Source organism: Thermobia domestica, chromosome 7, assembly GCF_964235325.1.
Source record: "Thermobia domestica chromosome 7, izTheDome1.hap1.1, whole genome shotgun sequence".
NCBI classification, from domain to species: domain Eukaryota; kingdom Metazoa; phylum Arthropoda; class Insecta; order Zygentoma; family Lepismatidae; genus Thermobia; species Thermobia domestica.
In genome coordinates this window covers 70225069-70245673 of record NC_137460.1, presented here as the reverse complement: position 1 = coordinate 70245673, position 20605 = coordinate 70225069, and the positions used below count along the sequence as shown (strand labels likewise).

The following is a 20605-nucleotide window of genomic DNA, read 5'->3' as shown; positions in this document are numbered from 1 at the left end:
CAATTGTGAATTATTTTGTTTCCTTTGCTTCTCACAGACCAACGGGCACAGTAATTAAGTAGATTAGTAACTAACTAACTAACTCTATGGCCTATGGAACCCGGAGGTTCAATGCCGCGTTCACAAAAGCTCTCCACTGACTTCTATCCTTAGCTAACTGCATCCAGTTTCTACTTTGTATTCCAATTTCTGCGAGATCCATCTTAATATTGTCCTCCCATCTGCGCCTAGGTCTTCCTAATGGTCGTTTTCCGATTGGTCTTCCTGTCAAGACTTTGAAAGCGTTTCTACTTTCTTCCATTCTAGCTACATGACCCGCCCACCTAAGCCTCCTAGACTTGACGACCCTAACAATGTTGGGTAAACCATATAATTTATGTAGTTCCTCGTTATGAAGTTTCCGCCATTCCCCATTCCCGTTCCTCTTGGGTCCGAATATTCGTCTCAGGATCTTGTTCTCAAATACTTTTAGTCTATGTTCTTCCCTCAGAGTAAGTGACCATGTTTCGCAGCCATACAAAACAGCAGGCATGATTACCGTTTTGTATATTTTAAGCTTCAAATTTCTCGACAGAATTCGCGACGACAAGAGATTTTGAACCGAATAGTAACACGAATTCCCTGCTTTTAGTCGACATTTAATTTCTCCGTGGATATGATTTTCCTCTGTTAATATTGATCCTAGGTATTTGAAACTATCCACTTTATCAAAAGTATTATTTAATATTTTAACGCATCCATAGTTTCCTGTATTCCGGTCCCGACGCACTTCCATGTATTTAGTTTTATCTGCATTTACTTCTAAACCCATGTCCCTGCAAGCGTTTAACAAGATCTCTGCATTTCTTTCTATTGTTCTCCTATCATCACCTATTAAATTTACGTCATCAGCATATGCCATAACCTGGTGAATACCGTTCAATTCTAGGCCCTGGTTGCTATCTTTGATTTTCCTTATAGCGTATTCCAGAACGAAGTTAAATAATAATGGCGACAACGCATCTCCTTGTTTCATGCCATTTTCGACGTGAAAGCTCGTGGACAAAAATTTTGCTACCCGGACTTCACTTTGGGATTCATTTAAAGATATCTTAATTAATCTAATTAGCTTTCTCGGTATTCCAAGTTCTGTAAGGACGTTGTATAATGTTTCTCTCCTAACCGAGTCGTACGCCTTTCTAAAGTCAATAAATAGTTGATGTACCGGGGTATTGTATTCCCACTTTTTTTCGAGTGTTTGGCGAATGGTAAATATTTGATCGATAGTTGATCGATTCCGTCTAAACCCGCATTGATAATCTCCAATAATTTCATCTGCGTATGGGGTCAGTCTTGCTAATAGAATATTTGAAAGAATTTTATAGGATGTTGACAGAAGAGAGATGCCTCGATAATTATTACAGTCAGTTTTGTCGCCTTTCTTGTGAGTTGGAACAATGATTGATTCTTTCCACTCTTGTGGCAATTCTTCCTTGTTCCAGATAAGGAGAATGAGTTTGTGTATCTTGTTCCACAATTTTTCGCCTCCAGCTAAAATTAACTCAGCCGGAATTTCATTTACACCCGGAGATTTGTGTTTCTTTAATTTCTTTATAGCAATTTCTACTTCTATTCGGTTGGGTTCTGGAATATACGGTTCTGCGGTGTGTATCTCCTTGTCTCCACGCACACTAGTTTTCGGTTGGATGTTAAGCAAATCGTCAAAGAAATATTTCCATCTATTTAAGATGCTATCCGTGTCAGTGAGAACTGTACCGTCAGATTTCTTTAATATATAAGCACGAGGTTGATAGCGTTTCTTAAATTCGTTGATTCCCTTATACATGTCCCGGATGTTTTTATTTTTACTATTATCTTCAAGTTCCTTAATTTTAGCTTTCAGAAAATCGCGTTTCTTTGTTCTAAAAGTTTTGGAAGTTTTCCGCCTGATATCTGCGAAATTTTGTGTAGTTATTTCATTCGGATTTTTTAGCCAGCGTAATTTTGCCTGTTTTCTCTTTTCTGCTAGTTTTATGCATTCCTGGTCGAACCATGGTTTGTTCCTACGTATTTCCGCGTGTCCCAATTTTTCTTGTGCTGAAATTTTAATGCTATCTCTAATTTCAATCCAGGTATCCTCAACACTAGTGCACTCCGAATCTTCTAAAGCCGAGAATCTATTCGAAACTTCAATCTGGTATTTCGCTCTTACCTGGCTCTCTTCTAATTTCTTTAAATTGAATCTCTCCGTTTTCGGACAATGAATATTACCTTTATTCAACGATAACCTCTCTCGTATGGAATAGTGGATTTGTTTTTGAATCCAAATATTCCAGACTTCGTTAATATGTCTATCTAAACTATTATCCATCTTATATAATATTTTTATACTTTTTAATATTATATATTTTGAAATATTTATACAGGTCCAAAATGTGATTTGTAATTAGCGATTTATATATATATATATATATATATATATATATATATATATATATATATATATATATATATATATATATATATATATATATATATATAAATTTATGATTTTTATAAAACAAGTTTTCACCAGGCAGAACGTGGGTAAAATTTTGTTCCTATTGAAAAAAATAATACACCTCACGGAACTCATACATATACGAACCATAAAATCGGTTAGAAAGGATTTTTCCCCCTGACGTAATTTTCGATCTTATGCAAGTTTCGCTGTAATGTTAATTAATTTTTTTGAAAAGAAACTTTAGTGAAGAATATAATAGAATATAAAAAGTAGAGAATTTACCCGGTGCAAAAGTTTGTTTAAGGATACAATAGTATAACGAATAAAGAATTTACATCATCCCGAAGTTTGCTTAAGGATAGAATATCTCAATGAAAAGAGAATGTATTCGATAAATATATATCATACAAATAATTAAAAATGTTATTAAAATTACTATTAATCATAGTTTTTTTAAACCGTAGAGCTCAATTGTAGAATATAAAAAAGTAAAGGGTTACGGAAAGGATAGAACAAATATAGTTAAAAAGGTAATAAAATTTATTAATAACTAACTAACTAACTAACTCTATGGCCTATGGAACCCGGAGGTTCAATGCCGCGTTCACAAAAGCTCTCCACTGACTTTTATCCTTAACTAACTGCATCCGGTTTCTACTTTGTATTCCAATCTCTGCGAGATCCATCTTAATATTGTCCTCCCATCTGCTCCTAGGTCTTCCTAATGGTCGTTTTCCGATTGGTCTTCCAGTCAAGACTTTGAAAGCGTTTCTACTTTCCTCCATCCTGGCTACATGACCTGCCCACCTAAGCCTCCTAGACTTGACGACCCTAACAATGTTGGGTAAACCGTATAAATTATGTAGTTCCTCGTTATGAAGTTTCCGCCATTCCCCATTCCCGTTCATCTTGGGTCCGAATATTCGTCTCAGGATCTTGTTCTCAAATACTTTCAGTCTATGTTCTTCCCTCAGTGTAAGCGACCATGTTTCGCAACTATACAGAACAACAGGCATGATTATTGATTTATATATTTTAAGCTTGAAATTTCTCGACAGAATTCGCGACGACAAGAGATTTTGAATCGAATAGTCAATAAATAAATAACAAATAAATAAACGAAACTGAGAATTAATCAATTAAGAAAACGGGTAAAGGGCAGTTAATTTTGATGTATTCAGTCTCGAACAGAAATCTTATCATCTAGAGAACGAATAATATTTTGGAAAATTTATGTTAAGCCAGGAAATACGTATTTTCTTACTTTAATATCTTGGAAGAATATATTTTCTTGTTCAGGTGCTTACTATTCTTTCTTTTCTTGTTTGTTTGTTTGTTTTGCTGGTGATCTGGCTTCTAAGTCTGCTAGTAATCTGCTCATACAGAGTTTAGAACAAAACGTTTTTCAGCATGTTATGATGCAGTATTTAATAATCTGGATATTACTTTAGGATTATATCACAGCAGTGGTTCTCAAACTTTCCGATAGCACGGACCCCCTGTTCATTCGGAAAGTGATCTGCGGACTCCCTTGGCATGGCATTTAAAAAATATACTAATTAGAATTACCACTGGCAAGAAAAAATCAAGAAAAATAATGCAAAAAGTAATTTATTCTAAAGATACATGGTTGTTTCCTAGTGAAGGAAATTTTAATTGAAAATATAGTAAGTTTCAAGACTGAAAATCAGTCTTTTGTTTTTCTTAAAGAAAATCCATTTGATAAACAATGTTCTGAAATGTGGGGTCACTAATGTGAGGAATCACATGCATAATGCATTGAAATCCGGAATAAGTTTTGTTACCATCAATCTTAGGTCCAATTCCACATTAAGACGACTTTGCATTTGCCTCTTAATACTGCAAAAAGCAGAAAGGTCTGCTCACATAAGTGGAGGGAAATGCATAAAATGTTGCAATGCCTTTTTAGACAACTATTCATACTCACAGCGCACACGCAACTAAAAGCTACAAAGCTTATTTTCTTTGAAAACTTTTTTCCATGAAGTATCCCAAGATAGTTCCAATAGCTGTTCTTGTTCTGTGTTAGAGAGATTCATATCTTGTACGGTATGTCATGCATTTCTACATTAGTGAAAGGAATTTAAATCCAACCATTACCAGGTTGTGGGACTGGGAGATATTCTCGAAAACTTGCAGCTAATGCTTTCAAGTGTCCTACAAGTCAGGGGCGGAACCAGGACCGACTTCTTGGGGGGGGGGGCGGTGGGTTGTCATATTGCTACTTTTAAGGGCTCCAAACTTTGGGATGGGTTTTATTTATATATATAAAATAAGAAAGTTTCCTCTTCTGGGGGAGCGATCGCCCGGATCTCCCCCCCGTGGATCCGGCCCTGCTACAAGTGTTGTGTGCACTTCAGCTGAGAGTTTTTCACCTGAAGAATCAACGAAGTCGAGCACTGAAAATGATGAATAGTTATTGTATTGTATTCATCATTTCTAATTACTTTCTAATTTATCTTTCTAATTTTGTATTTCTAATTGCTTTCTTTTTAGTTAGTAGCTGAAAAAATACTTCTTGCATAACAACTGTGAGTTCCATTTTATTATAATACATTTTAATTTTTAGGCGTCGCGGACCCCCTGGCTAGGTTCCACGGACCCCACTTTGAGTACTGCATTACAATAATTGGTAGAAATTTTACGCGAATGACTTTGTTGTTATCTTTATACTATTTTTGTGATTTCCACGTTCACTCATCTTCGTTCATGAATTATCTAATGTCTTGATCCATGTTCCAATTATCTTGAGAATTAAGATGTTATTATCTTAGATAATTTCAGTAACTGGAAGAAAATATTACCGACACAAACATGGGATGTAAAACTGAAACATTTCATTTCAATTTATTTTCTTTATGAAGTAATATCAGGTTGAATAAGTTAGATGATTATGATAAACATGCTACTATATGATTATTATTGACAAATGGATCAAAACTATAGGTCTATAGAAATAGAAGATATATTTACTAGAGAATTAATATGATGGTACACAGAAGAGCAGTAAATTAAAAAGAAAAACTAATAGTTTTATTATTTTGTACATTCTTCTTCTTGTTGCTTCTTTCTAGTAATTTTTATTTTATTTAAAATTACTAGGGTTTCGAAGGTCCTCGAGGAGAAGCTGGTCCACCTGGCCCTCCTGGAGAGAAAGGTAAATTGGGAATTCCTGGGTTTGCAGGTTATCCAGGTCCTCCTGGAGAGAAAGGAGATAAAGGATTTCAAGGGAAACCAGGATCACCTGGTGAAAAGGGCGACCGAGTAAGTAAATAACAACAAACAACTACATTTTCATAATAAGTAAGCTGAAGGGTAGATAGAAACTTATATTTACTGGAGTCAGAATTTTACAGTTTATGTAAAGGATATGATACTTGGTGTATAGTAAGTGCGGATCAGAAGGTAATCTGTATATTTTGATTGGCATAGTATAGTAAAAGTTGAATTTAGATAAAGTGATTGTCACCATAATTAATATTTAGATAGAGATTGTCTGAAATGTAACTATCTAATTCCGATCAATATTTAGGAATTTTCTGTAGTTGTAATCCATAAATTGCTGTGCAAATTGAAACAACATTGAATAATATATAAGTGGTACCGAAAACTAAATTGGTTTCTTAAAATTAAAATTTAAAACAGAGACTCAGTTATAAAGGTAAATGATGGACTGTCATACTATAATATCGCATACTATACAGTAATTAGTTAACTACACTGTACTATTATATAAATTGAGTTGAGTTGATTTTGAGTTTAACGTTCCTTTGTGCAGCGAGGCTATATGAGACGGAACCTACTGATTAATGTGGAATCCGAACCATGTGAGATTCTGCCAAAGCTGGGTCTCCCACACCAAAGCGCGTATGCTAACGGCTTAGCCATGAAGAAGCTCTATTATATAAATTGAATTTAATTTCAATTTACGATTCACTTCATTATGCCTTTGCTTTTGGTAACGAAGTTTCTAGACAGTTCATTGTTTAAGGAGTACTAAAAATAATTGACTCCAACAATTAATTTTCTTTTATCTACACATTTTATCTAGGAATAACCAAATAAATACATTCAATCACTATAGCAACAATTACATATACTACATACAGTATACTACATAATGTTATTTGTCTATTATGAACGCAGATCTACGTAAAGTTAAACTTATGTAAATCATTTGTTTTACATATAAATAGTATTTTGTTGGTGTAGTAATGTTTTGCAGTCGTGCTCTGTAGTTAATTTAAGTAAATATATTGAATTTGGAGTCAATGAAGAAATATCATGAAAAATCACAAAATATAACTAAAATGCTTTGATTTATTGTTTCTGATTTCTTGTAATGAATTATGATAGAAGAACATGACGGCATCCAGGAAATAGGATGCAGACGTGTTAATAAAATATTGTGCTACATAAGTAAACAACCAAATAATTATCAATTTGTAGATGTCTTATTAAAGCACCATAATATTTTAATTTGTTGAGCAACAGACGTTATCATATTATGCTAATTTAATTAGATAAATTAAAAAATTCTTACTAATTATATGTATAAATCATAAACTTTATTTTGTAAAGTGATAAAACAACTATTTTTTTTTCTTGTAGGGTAATCCAGGACTTCCAGGAGAAAGAGGAGAAGCAGGCCCTCGGGTAAGTTGTTGGATTATAGAAAAGTAATATAATTTTTCATTCTGTTTGACTGCAAATACTCAAGTTTAGTGATATACAGAATGTTATAAGACGTTGAGCTATTTAAATTTATATTTTTCCTATATTTCCTGGTACCATATTTTGTGTGTTTCCATGAAAGAAGCATTAAGCAAGAGATATTTTAACAAAAACACATTCTTTTATGAACGATTATTATTTATATTTTTTAGGAAAATATAAACAATTGTTATCAAAAATGTCTGCAATTATGTTGTGTATGTCGTCTTTGATCACATGATTTGTGAACTTGTAATGTTTGAAACAAAACTCAATGACAAAATTAATTATTTTTGTTTTTCATAAGGGTTTTCGAGGATCAAGAGGAAGAAGAGGATTAGAAGGTGTACCAGGCCCTAAGGTATGTTTACTGTTATTGTTTCTAAACACTTATATTATTTCTAAACACTTAACTATTGTTTATAGTGGTATATGAGGATTTAAAAAGATCAAGATTATGGTAAATTAATTAAATTTAGGAATAAAAAAAGTGTGAACATTACTGGTAATTAAAATAGAAACTTTCTTTTAGACACAACAAAATCCTACATTCTAGAGTTACAGTATTTACTTAAGATGATATTATTTTTTAAAATATACTTCTACAATCATAAGTAGTATGTAATTATTGGAAGGTCACATGTCAAAAACAGAAGCTCTTACGCACCACAATCTTCACGTAGGATCTTTTTGTTTTAATACCGCCAGTCAATTATAGCATCTTTCGCTTCCTTCTACCTTTTCCTGCCAGCATATACTTTATCAGGTTATTCACGGTACAGTTTCTTCTCAGCCAATGTCCCAACCAGTTACTCTTCCTTTCTTAATTACATCTAAAAATTATTCTTTTTCACCCTACAATTTCTAACACTTCCTTATTCGTTTTCTATACGATTCAGTCAATTCTCTTCAGTCTTCTTCACATCTACATTTCGAAATCCTCCAATCGTTTTTTTTATCACTTTTACGTAATGTCCATGTTTCTGCCACACAGAGCAATACTCTACACAAAATATTTTATAAGTTTTGTTCTTAACTCTTCATTCAATGACTCATTCTTCTTTACCAATGATTCTTTTGCCTTTCCTATCCTTGCTCATTCGCACTTCATACCCTCAGTAATATTATTTCTCAAGTATCGAAAACTAGCTATATGTTCCACTTTCTTCCCTTTTACTCAAGACCATATTTAACACTTCTGCCTCGTCCTTAATATAAATAATTCCGGTGTAGAAAATTTAAGACAATAAAGTAAATAATCAATATTTAAGTACAAGTGAAAAAGCAAAATATCATATATACAATAAATAAAATAGGATATAATTTCATTGCAGTTAATAAAATTATAGTTGATTTGATTGCTCACCAATATGAAGTCACTATTGAAGAGAAGTGCCGAAAACACCGATCCGAGAAAATATACTGCCCTGGGCCATTACTCATGTTAGTCCATGTGTAAATACTGTACTGCGTCTATTTCTATATTTGATACTGACCGATATACTTAATCATTCTATCTTCTACTGAAGTACTGTCTTTACTATACAGGCCCGTCTACAGTATCTTGATAGATATTAAATGATGTAGGCGAAAGACGACGTCTTTACCGAACTTCCCTCCAAATGCGCTCCTTACTATCATTTCTTCCGTTAATCTAACACTTACTTGTAAATATACTATAGGTATCTGAAAGAAAGTTCGATGTATGTGTTGATGGCACCGCACATACTCTTCTTACACCTTCCGATTTTGTATGAGAAAGTATAATGTAATATTAGTGAGTGTGTTCTCTTGTAGCCTGCCGGTGTGGTCGCTACATTTAAACAAAGACGATAATGAGAGTACATTAAACACAGGATCCCCAAATAACTTTGTACGGGGTTTTATGTTTTACGTGTTTAAACTGAAACATATCCTAGTGAAACGGGACGAAAAATATATCAGGATTTGGTAGAAACATGGTAAATGACTAGACAGCACAGTGGTGGTTTAACAGATTTAAATGCATTGATGAATTCCTCCAGAATGCACCACGTATGTCAGGGATACCTATCTCCCCAAGAGCTTGGACGCTACCTTCCAAATTTATAATTCTCCTCCAAATGTACCTTTCTTTCCCGAGAATTTACCTTTGTTCCCTTAAATTTATTCTCCTGTGTCCCAAATTTACTATTCTCCAGTTTGACTGCACCATTTCCAATGAAAAATTATGTCTCTCCAAATAATCTTATGCCCGTAACATGCACCCTAAAACCCGTCTGTGGAGTCCCCTGACGTATGTGGTATTCAATGCAATTATTGAGACAGATAATGGCTAAAAGTGTGAGGTATTGGAAGAAGCATTCCATTGAAATGCAGTCACCATTCGCCAATACCTTAACTACCTTGAGAGACAGTATAAAGAGAGAGAGAGAATGTGTCTCATATAAGTTGAATGTAGGTCAAAGAACGGCAGGAACAAATATCTATGTTTCTTTGTTGTTAAAAGGGTCATTTCTTGAAAGAGTGTTGACCTGCGATGAGACGTGGGTTTCTTACAATAAATATTACATGGCATCGTCATCATTACTACATGAACCAACTCCCCAAACAAAACCACCATTACATCGTTAGAAGATATGCTTTTCTTTTCTAGATTGCTTATGGATATTGTACATTGTAAACTGCTGCCACCTGTCCAGACGACGAAGGCAACTATGTTCTTGCACAAATTGGAACGTAAAATTCGAAAATATATGTTGTCAGTACAGAGGCATTATTCTGTTTGAGGATAACTGGAGGTCATATGCTGAATAAAGTCACCGAGAATCATTGTCCAAATTGGGAAACACTAATGTATTCCCAATATTTCCCTGATATTGAACCGTCGGATCACTATGAGAAAGACAGTTCCAAACTTTCCATGAGATAGCCCTGCACTGAACGACTTCTTCAATTCATGTTCCGTTAAGACCCGCCAGTGTGGGATCTACAGTCTGCTCGACCATTTCGAGAGTTGAGGCAAGTTTTTGCCGCTGATGGGGGACTATTTCTGGTTTTCCAACTACATATTCTTTCATGTTAATGTCTGTTTTCTTTATAGGTTCAAAATTCAACATAACTTTTTTGTTTTATTTTTGGATGTCTCATATGAACATGCGTTAAAATCACGGTGTAAGTCACTTTTCCAAATTAACGGACAAGAAAAAAATATCTAGGTAAGTCATTCTGTTAACAGAAAACATGAAGTAAAACTTTCATTCAACTGTAAACAGATGGCGGTGAAAGCTCTATTGATAAAGGATAAAGCTATTTTGTTTATCGACAAAGTAGTGGAAGTAAGATTTACACTACTACAACTTTATCCGTCTAATTTTTGTTTCCAGTCAATTATATTTAACATCTTTACATAAGGAGAAGGTTTCTTAAATATAGCACATGTACCTCTCAATATTTTTGTGTTTTCTTAGGGTGATACAGGACAACCAGGTCCTCCTGGTCCTCAAGGGGAAAGGGGTCCACAGGGTCCCGAAGGACCTCGTGGCTTTGTTGGACCTCAAGGACCACCCGGTTTGAACGGAAAGGATGGTGTTCCCGGTCCACCAGGTGAACGAGGGCCACCAGTAAGTATATGAAATTAGTTTCTTTTTTAAAAAAATCAGTTCTTTGTAGTCATGTGAAACAATTTAATAGCATTAAATGAAAATTTTGTTTGAATTACCCAATTTTTAAATAATATAAGTTGATTATATCTGATTTTTTACATTAACACTAAGAAAGAAAAAGAAAAATGTATTTTTATTACAAGAGAGAGAGAATATGTTGGCTTTTCTAATATACAGGATTCATCAGAGGAACGTGCAAATTTTAAATTGGCGCTGTTGGTACTATGTAAAAGTTGAGGGAAAAAAGACAGACCACTGTTGTTATTAAGATGTATTACAAGAATGGTGACAGTTCCACTCAAGCCCAAGGGTTATTTTGACTCCAGTTTGGAATTCACCGTAATAATTCGATGTATTCACCCTATACAATAAAGACACGTATTAAGTATTTCGAGGATACAGATTTCGCACTATCAAGAAAACCTCGAAGACGCAATAAGGGCTGGACGTACTCCGAAACAAAATAATTGCGATGAGAAAATCCATTGAGCGTAGTTCACAATATTCCTCTACTTGTCATATTGCATTCGTTGAAATTGGAGATGCAAGATACATGGAATGATTAGAAATTCCATTTCTAGAAAACACAGCTAGTGTATGCATTAACCGAAAATGATTTCGTAAATCTAGTCAGATTCTGATAAAGACTATTGCAAATATTAGAAATTGCAAGTCTAGATCTCATTTATAGCACATTGAAGAGAGATCGTGCTTATTTTCACTTGCAGAGATGTATGAATATTGAGAAATTTTGGTGCTGGTGTAAGCATAATTTTCGGTACCGGTGTAAAACTACTCCAAAGAGTCCAGTGTGCTACATAGTGAAAAATTAAAAATTAGTGCTCTTTCATTGTTTTTATAAGGCCGTAGTTGTTTTGAAAATAACACTATAAGAGTTGTGTGACATAAGTTTTGAGCGTTATATGGAAATGCTGACATATTTTTATCATATCAGTTGGCAATTTACACTTTTAGAAACATGGTTTCAACAAGATGGGGTAGGCAACAAGTCACACAACAGAAATATCTAGGACATTGTTAGAAGATTGTAACCCGATCATGTCATCTCAAAGATATAGGAATTTGTTTGGCATATGCGATGGCTGGGTCATTTGGCCTATGACTATTTATTTTGGGGATATTTTAAAGAAAGATTTAGAGCTGTACCACTAAGAGATATTCCATCACTGAAACAAAGAATCTAGGGAGAGAGAGCACACACATTTCTCTTCAAATGTTACGCAAAGTAAAGGATAGTTTGCTATAGAGATGACGGCATCACCATCGAGAGGGCGAGGAATGTGTATAGAGGGAGACAACAGTCATCTACGGGATATTGCATTTAGTCAGGATACGTCTGAGCTCAACATGTGCAACGTAAATGCTGTTTTATGTTCATATATATTTCATAGTAAGAGTTTAAAAAATTCAATCACCTATTCTTTTTGCAGACCCTTTATTTATGTCTCTAAGGAAGTTTTACTACAACTGTAAACGAAAAAATACAACACTCAAATTAAGTTTTATAAGAACATTCAACAATTATATGAATTTGAGTTTATATTAAAAAATTTTCAAATTTATTTTCAATTTTTTTTCTTTTTTCTTTTATGACAAAAATATTTTTGTCATAAACAGATGTTCTTTTAATTATGATGCATTATTTTTAGGGTGAACCAGGTCCTCATGGACCCCCAGGCGCACCTGGTGTGGTAGGTCCACCGGGACCAAGCGGAGAACCTGGCCCTGTAGGAGAGCCAGGAGAACCCGGTTTACCCGGTTTACCTGGTGAACCAGGGCATCCAGGAGATATGGGCAAAGAAGGACAGCCAGGACTACCAGGACCTCAAGGAAAGCCTGGACCACAAGGCGGACCAGGATTGCCTGGTTTTCCAGGAGAAAGAGGGCATCCAGGTCTTCCTGTACGTAACATGACTAATAGTAATTTCACACAATTTATTTATTCCATTTATTTTCTTCTCGTGTTTAAGAGTGATCATAATACGCAGTTCATTTGTTATTTTTATATGTTCTCATATCAACATTTATAAAATATCGTTTAATTTACTTCAGTTAGGTTAAGTATTATCACTAATATAGCATTTTAAAACTTTTTAAGTATTTTTTTAGAAAATAGTTTTTGATCTTTCTATTGTCATCACACATAGGTACTTTCATAATCTTTGCAACTTTTTGATCATGTCTTCGCTACGAGTTATTGGCCCTTTTTTCCATTTATATGACTTTTTTTAACAACTAGTTACATTTGTCGTTCTACGTATTGTAGAAACACATCAATATTTCAACTACATGACTAACCACAGGTGAATTATCTGGTTTCCTGTAGCTTTTTTTATACTTTTTGCTAACCTTCAATCAAATAGAAAAATGAGATTACAACATTATTTCGAAGTTCTAGCTTTTAACTCACACTTAAATAGATCTTCATATGAGTTCCTCTAATAGGACGAAGAACACTCAATTTGTGCTTAATTCCATATTATGTATTCTATAATATATCCAACGTCATAGACTGGTTCAAATGTTGTATGCTGGGAACTTTTGTTGAAAACTGGATGTACTTTACATCTCCCTACAAAAAGAAATCTAATAGGTTTATATCTAGAGAACGCACAGACTAGATACGTCATCGCTCTCAATTTATCTGTTGAGAGATACGCTGTTTGATGGTATGTGGGCGTGGTGAAACACTATCGTGTTAGAAAATGGTGTTCAGCTGCCCTTCTCCTAGTAGTGTGGGACGCAAAGTGCTCAAGCATATCTAAGAATACCATACTGGTGATGGTACCTTTTAAGGAGAAAAACGGTCCAACCATCCTGTTGCACAGAAGCTAATACTTCACATTAACTTTTGGACTGTCGCTCATTGACCCACCACTGCAGTCACCTTCTCCGAACCATAAATTCTAACATTGTACCAACTGACATATCTGGATATGACTTCGTAGGGAACATTATGCGTGGCTAAAAAGTAATTTCGAGAAAAAGAAATCCTATCACTTTTGACTATACACTGAAAAAAACTAAATTGTCTAAACCAAGTACTGTCAAAGATTTAGGCGTTATTTTTGATCCTGAACTAAATTTCAATCAACACATAGATATGATAACAAACAGCGCATATAGAAACGTAGGTTTAATTTACAGAATAGGGCAAGATTTCTCCAGTGAGACAACGTTTACAACACTTTATTTTAATATGTTAGATCAAAATTAGAATATTGTTCTACAATATGGACCCCCAATAATAAAAAATACTCTCAAGAAATAGAAAACATCCAAACAAAATTCTTGAAAATGCTTACATACAAAAAAACTAATTATTATCCCAAATATTTTTCCTACAATGATCTAGTAAACAACTTTAATTTTGAAACTCTAGAAAAAAGAAGATGGATGTTGGACTTGTTATTCTTATACAAGTTATTAAACAATAAGATTGACTGTATGGAGTTGGTCTCGAAAATATCATCACGGATTCCCACTTGCAAAACCAGAGTAGAAAATACAGGGACATTTTATTGTGCAAAAGGCAGGAGCAATATATTATATAAATCCCCTATGTGGAGGCTGTGTAAATTATACAATGATATTGTAAATAAGCTTGATAAAGTGGATGTATTTAGTCTTTCAGAAAACAGGTTCAGATCATATGTGAAACAAGAAATTTTCTGTAGTAATAGTTAAGAAATTTATATATGTAACGTTTGCTGTATGTACACAACACTGTAATTGGGTATTAAGCCTGTTGTGTTGTATATTAAATAAATAAATAAATAAATTTCGTAGTTACTTATGAGCTATATCATAATAATTGCAAATGTTTCTCGTTGTGATCAGTCATTTGATTCAATTTCTTGTAAAATCTGGACTTTAAAGGCAGTGAGGTATAATGGTCGGTTAAAAGACGACGTGTTTTCATTACTTACTTCAGGAAATTCTTTACATAATTTTCGAACTCTTTTGACAGTTTTTTTTCAAGGGATCATGATTGCTACCACTGTCGCTTCTTCTCAAATACAGTCACTAAAAACTGATCGTGCGATATCTTAAGTGATGAATTGCACTTATTGAACTCTGAGAGGTTTTGCTATATCTGAATGACTGGTATTGTTTCTGCATCTTACCAAATTACTTGTGCTCTCTCACTGGAGCTCACTATTTTAGAAATGTTGACCACATTACACTAACTTTCTTGTGTTTTATCCGGAATCGCATCTGCATGGCCTACAAAATACAAATAAAAAGTTCTTCAAATGTTAAAATTTTATAGTAGGTCACATATATATTTCCATAGTACATATTGTATAAACTTCTTATCAATATATGGACATTGTCTTATCTTTAAAAAAGTGAGACAAAGATCTTTTAATTTACATGTCTCTTTTCACTACTGAGATGTCCGAAACTTGACTGTTTCTATCGTACAACAAACTCGTACTTTCGACAATGTAAATTAGTTTCGAAACATTAGCAATGAAAAAGTAACGATGGAAGTTAGGATGGGAAATAAGCATATTATTCCTTTGTGTTTTTCCCTTTATTTAGGGGTTTGCAGGAAGTTCCTTACAACTCTACATATGCCCATTATTATACTCTTTTGTGTCTGTTTTTATGCTTTAAGTTCCATTCTAATCGTTTCAAGTGTCTTTTTCAGCGTTGTCTGGACGATTTTTATACCTGGTATTAATATTGACAGATATTAGCTTCATATTTATGGCTTTTCATTGTTCTCTCATGTTTTGGGCTAGTTTTTTGTACTTTTCTATTTCTCTTTATGTACTTTCTGCAAGTTTGTTGTGTTTGGAATTGTGATGTCTATTGAACGTATCTCTTCTTTTTCTTTACCTATTTCTATGATTTCTGATCTGTTATGATATACTTCTTTGTCGGTTGGTGTTGTTCTGTCCCAGCTTCCAGTATGGTTTCCAGTTGGTATTTGTAATATGCACTTCTTGTGGTATCATTTTCTGCTTCATTTCTATTTCTTGATGAATCATTTTTGCCATTTTGTCTTGTCTTTCCATGTATTTAGCTTGTGTCAGCATTACACATCTTCTTGCAATATGTTGTATTATTTCTGGATTATTATTCTCAGTAGATTCTACGTTATAGTAGGGTATTCATCTCCATCTACCTACAACATAAAATTATTCACATCCCATCTAAAAGTACTCCATACACATAGAGATACCGAAGAAGACTGCAAACTTGATTCAATTTTGAAGCATTACTTGAGTATTAAGACGTAGATACTAGTAATACGCTATTTTGTTTCGTATATTGTATGTTTACACATTTATATTTACTGTATTTATAATTTTGAGGTTTATCTTCTCTTTTGTAGGGAATGCCAGGATTAAAAGGAGAAATGGGACCAACAGGGCCCCCTGGTCCTCCAGGAGATAAGGGACAGCAAGGTGAACCAGGAAAAGAAGGGCCACCTGGACCGGATGGACGGAAAGGACCGACAGGCCCTCCAGGACCATCAGGAGCTAAAGGAGACAGGGTAAACTCTTTCTTTCTTCAAATTTTAAAATGCTGATTAGAAAAAGTATCTTAGGACATCTGCAAAGATGACGGATGGTAATGTTTTTAAATATAATGAAAAAGTGAACGAAAGAATACGTACTCTACATTTTAAAATAAAATATTGTTTTGTTACATTATGTCTGTATGGTTATTAACAATCACAAAGCTAATAAGAACACAATAATTTGCAGAAAATGAAATACGTTACATTTTACAAATTATTTAAGTAAATATTAGAAAGTTTTATCTAAGTTAGTATTATGCAATTATGCTAACATGTACTACAAAAGGTAATTTGTTTAATGATTTTATACATGTACTCCCATGCGCAAAAAATATTGCGCGTATACTGTAACTCACGATTTTTCGCAATTATTCAATTTTCCTTATGTTTATGGGTAAAATTCAGTTATTAGTATGTGGAGATAATAGAAAGCAATCCATCTAAGGAGATATTTCCAAAAAATATAATAAAATAATAAAAATATAAGCAAAAAACAAAATTATGTTCGGTTTTGTGTATACTGGCAATAATGTTTTCGAGGGATTTTTTGCAGTAGCACAGCACGATTGCAGAGGGAATAACTTTAGTTGAATGAAGGAACTGGAAAGTGGACTAATATATTGCATTTATTGGCTTAAATCTAGGGTGTAAATTGTCTACCAAATATAAATTAGCTTCTGTAACCAAGATGTTATACGGAAGTATAGAAACAAAGAGAAAACTGTTGTCTTAAGTTTGGAAGTGACATGCTCTATAGCCATGAGCATTTATTTGTTAAGAAAAAGACAGGCAACAAAAGGTAGTCTGTGTGGTCAAGTGGGTAGAGTGGCGGACTAGTAATTCTTATATTGTTTTGACACCAGATCGAATCCCATGCGATCCCATCCAATTTTTTCTTTAAAAAACATTGTAGAAAGTGTATAATTTTTATGTTAATAAGAACCGAAACAATATAATAATGAAATAACTTTTTTGTTTTTTCTGATGACGTATTTATATAGAATTGGTGTATGCTGTTGTATAGCTTCTTTTATCAACCTCTTTTCATGAAAAAAAATTGTCTCCAATAAAGTATGAAAAATATATATAGACAGAAACAGACATCTTAGTATCAAAAGTGATTAATCGTGATGAATTAAACAAGTTTCCCGTTGTTAAAAAAGAAAACTATAGAAAATTATTGAATTTGGTCTTTAGGTTTTTAGCATGCTATATATATTCTTTATAAGACTATACTTTATAAGGGAAGATGTGCGATCATACCCACAAATTTAGCTAGTGAGTGAAAGATGTTTTCGGCACAAATATTTTACAGGTTTAGGTGCATGAAACACCAATGCGCCATGGTCTCGACCTTCGTTTATTCCACATTATTATCCGACATATCATAGCAGGTAAAAAGCAGCATCAATTGGCAAGAAGAACTGCAAGTTGTGGTCTGTTTTCGATGCTCCGGACTCGATCGCCTAGCACGCCCGTCTATACCATGACTCATACGTTTATCATTCAGTGCAGGCTTCTTTTCGGAGGGGGCCCAAAACGAATTCTCGTAAGCATGTAATTCTAATGTTTCAAAAATATCAATAATAATAATAATAATAATAATAATAATAATAATAATAATAATAATAATAATAATAATAATAATAATAATAATAATAATAATAATAATAATAATGCGACAGTTCTGTATTTCTCTTAAACGTTTCTTACTTTTCATTTATGAACCGGTCAAACTGCATTGTAACACAAACGAAATCAAAAAATATTTTCTAGAGACATGTAAGGAAAACTGTCTGCTACGTATATCACATAAAAAAATAGCAAATGGCTATGAGTGTAGCGTTCTAATACAGTAATGTTATAAACAAAACGGAAACGAAATTATAATCCCATTTAAAAGTGTGCTTTAATTTCACCTGGTTTCAATGGCATTACGGTATATTCTTACAAGTAACACTCCGATTTTGATAAAATTTGGCAGGTAGATACTACACAAAATAAACGAATACATGTTTCTTTTTTTCTGCGGAAAAACGATTTTAGGGGGCAAAAGCCCCCACCCAAAATTTTGAAAATTGACGCCCGAAAGGCAAATACAAGTGGACCAAAGTGAACGAAATTGTGCACAGATATGGCAGACGTAAAATGAAGGAATACGTGTTTTGTATTTTCCTGGAAAAAACGGTTAGGTGGGGCACAGACTCCTCCAAACCTTTGATCACGAAATATCAAAAGTGCTAGTAACAATATGTCAGATGTGTGTAAAGGACGAAGAATTCCAACGACACTTTGTGTATATACGATACGCAAAAACTAAACGAATACCTGTTTTTTTGATTTTCTGGCGAAAAAATGGCTTTTGGGGGCAAAAGCCCCCATCCAAAATTTTGAATGTTGATGCCCGAAAGGCAAGAAAAAGTGAATCTAAATGAAAGAAATTGTACCCAAATATTGTAGACGTAAAATGAGGGAATACGGGTTTTGTATTTTCCTGGAAAAAAGAAAAGAAAAACGTTTGGGTGGGACACAGACCCCTCCAAAACTTTGATCGTGAAATATCAAAAGTGCTAATAACAGTATGTCAGAAGTGCCCAAATTTACATGAAGAATTGGAACGACACATTGTGTAGGGACAATACACAAAAAACAAACGAATACGGTATTTTTTCTGCGAAAAAATAGTTTTAGAGGGAAGAATTCCCCACCCAAAATTTTGAAATTTAAGGCCAAAAAGGCAACAAGAAGTGCACTGAATTGGATGAAATCGTGCACACATATTCTAGACGTAAATTGAGGTAATTGTGTTTCGTATTTTCCTGAAAAAAAAAAAAAAAAAAAAAAAAAAACGGTTGAGTGGGGCACGGATCTTCTTAGTTGGTTATTACGAAATATCAAAAGTGCAAATAAGTATACGTCAGAAGTTCCTAAAAGTATGGAGAATTGCAACGAAACTTCGTATAGGGACAATTTGCAAAACAATAAATGAAATGTGTTTTAATTTGTACGGAAAAACAGTGTTGGAGCCTAGAGAAACTCCGAAAAAAAAATATTACCGTAAAAGTGCAGGAAGGAGTGGACCGAAGCAAATGAAATTGTGTGTAGATATTGTATAGACTGTATGTAAAATAAGGACTTTCGTGTTTTTAAGATGTCCCTATCAATTTTGGCACATCAACAGCAAACAGGAAATTAATCGGCACGTGTTTTTGTTTATGCGGAAAATCATTGTAAGGGTTAAAGTTGCCTCGTGAAATACTATAAAATACGCTATACTGTTTGTGATTGTTGTTGATCTGCCAAATTTGAATAAATCTGATGGAGACACTTGTGAAACAGGAGAGGCTTTATTTATCATATCCAATATCTATAGACAATTTCATTGACTTCGGTCCACTCCTTCCGACACTCAACACCACGGTTCACTCAACAGTATTTTTCTTTTCAGGAAAATACGAAACACGTATTCCCTCATCTTACCTCTACATTTGTGAACAATTTCATTCAGTTCGGTCGATTTCTTCTTCCCTTTCGGGCGTCAAATTTCAAAATTCTGGGTAGGACCTTTTGCCCCCTAAGACCGTTTTCTTTTTCACAGGAAATAAAAAAAGCCGTATTTGTTTATTTTTTTGCTTATTGTCCTAACACAAAGTTTTGTTCCAATTCTTCATGTAAATTTGGGCACTTCTGACATACTGTTATTAGCACTTTTGTTATTTCATGATCAAAGGTTTGGAGGAGTCTGTGCCCCACCTAACCGTTTTTTCCAGGAAAATACGAAACCCGTATTCCCTCATTTTTCGTCTAAAATATCTATGAACAATTTCGTTCACTTCGGTTCACTTTTTCTTACCTTTCAGGTGTCAACTTTCAAAATTTTGGGTGGGGGCTTTTCCCCCTAGAACCGTTTTTCCGCAGAAAATAAACAAAAACCGTATTCGTTTATTTTTTGCGTATTGTTCATACACAAAGTGTCGTTGCAATTCTTCATGTCCTTTACACACATCTTACATGTTACTAGCACTTTTGATATTTCATGATCAAAGGTTTGGAGGTGTCTGTGCCCCACCTAACCGTTTTTTCCAGGAAAATACAAAATACGTATTCCCTAATTTTACGTCTGCAATATCTGTGCACAATTTCGTTCACTTTGGTCCACTTGTTTTTGCCTTTCGGGCGTCAACTTTC

General features: G+C 33.9%; 1 protein-coding gene across 1 annotated transcript in view; it reads left to right on the top strand.

Moving 5' to 3' along the window:
- Window positions 1-20605, top strand: part of LOC145690181 (uncharacterized) — a 214669-nt gene that overhangs the window by 154493 nt on the left and 39571 nt on the right. Inside the window, exons 14-19 of the mRNA XM_081764817.1 lie at window positions 5606-5767; window positions 7115-7159; window positions 7524-7577; window positions 10666-10818; window positions 12531-12782; window positions 16229-16390. Coding sequence (XP_081620943.1) covers window positions 5606-5767; window positions 7115-7159; window positions 7524-7577; window positions 10666-10818; window positions 12531-12782; window positions 16229-16390 — 828 coding nt within the window. The remainder of the gene's footprint in view (window positions 1-5605; window positions 5768-7114; window positions 7160-7523; window positions 7578-10665; window positions 10819-12530; window positions 12783-16228; window positions 16391-20605) is intronic.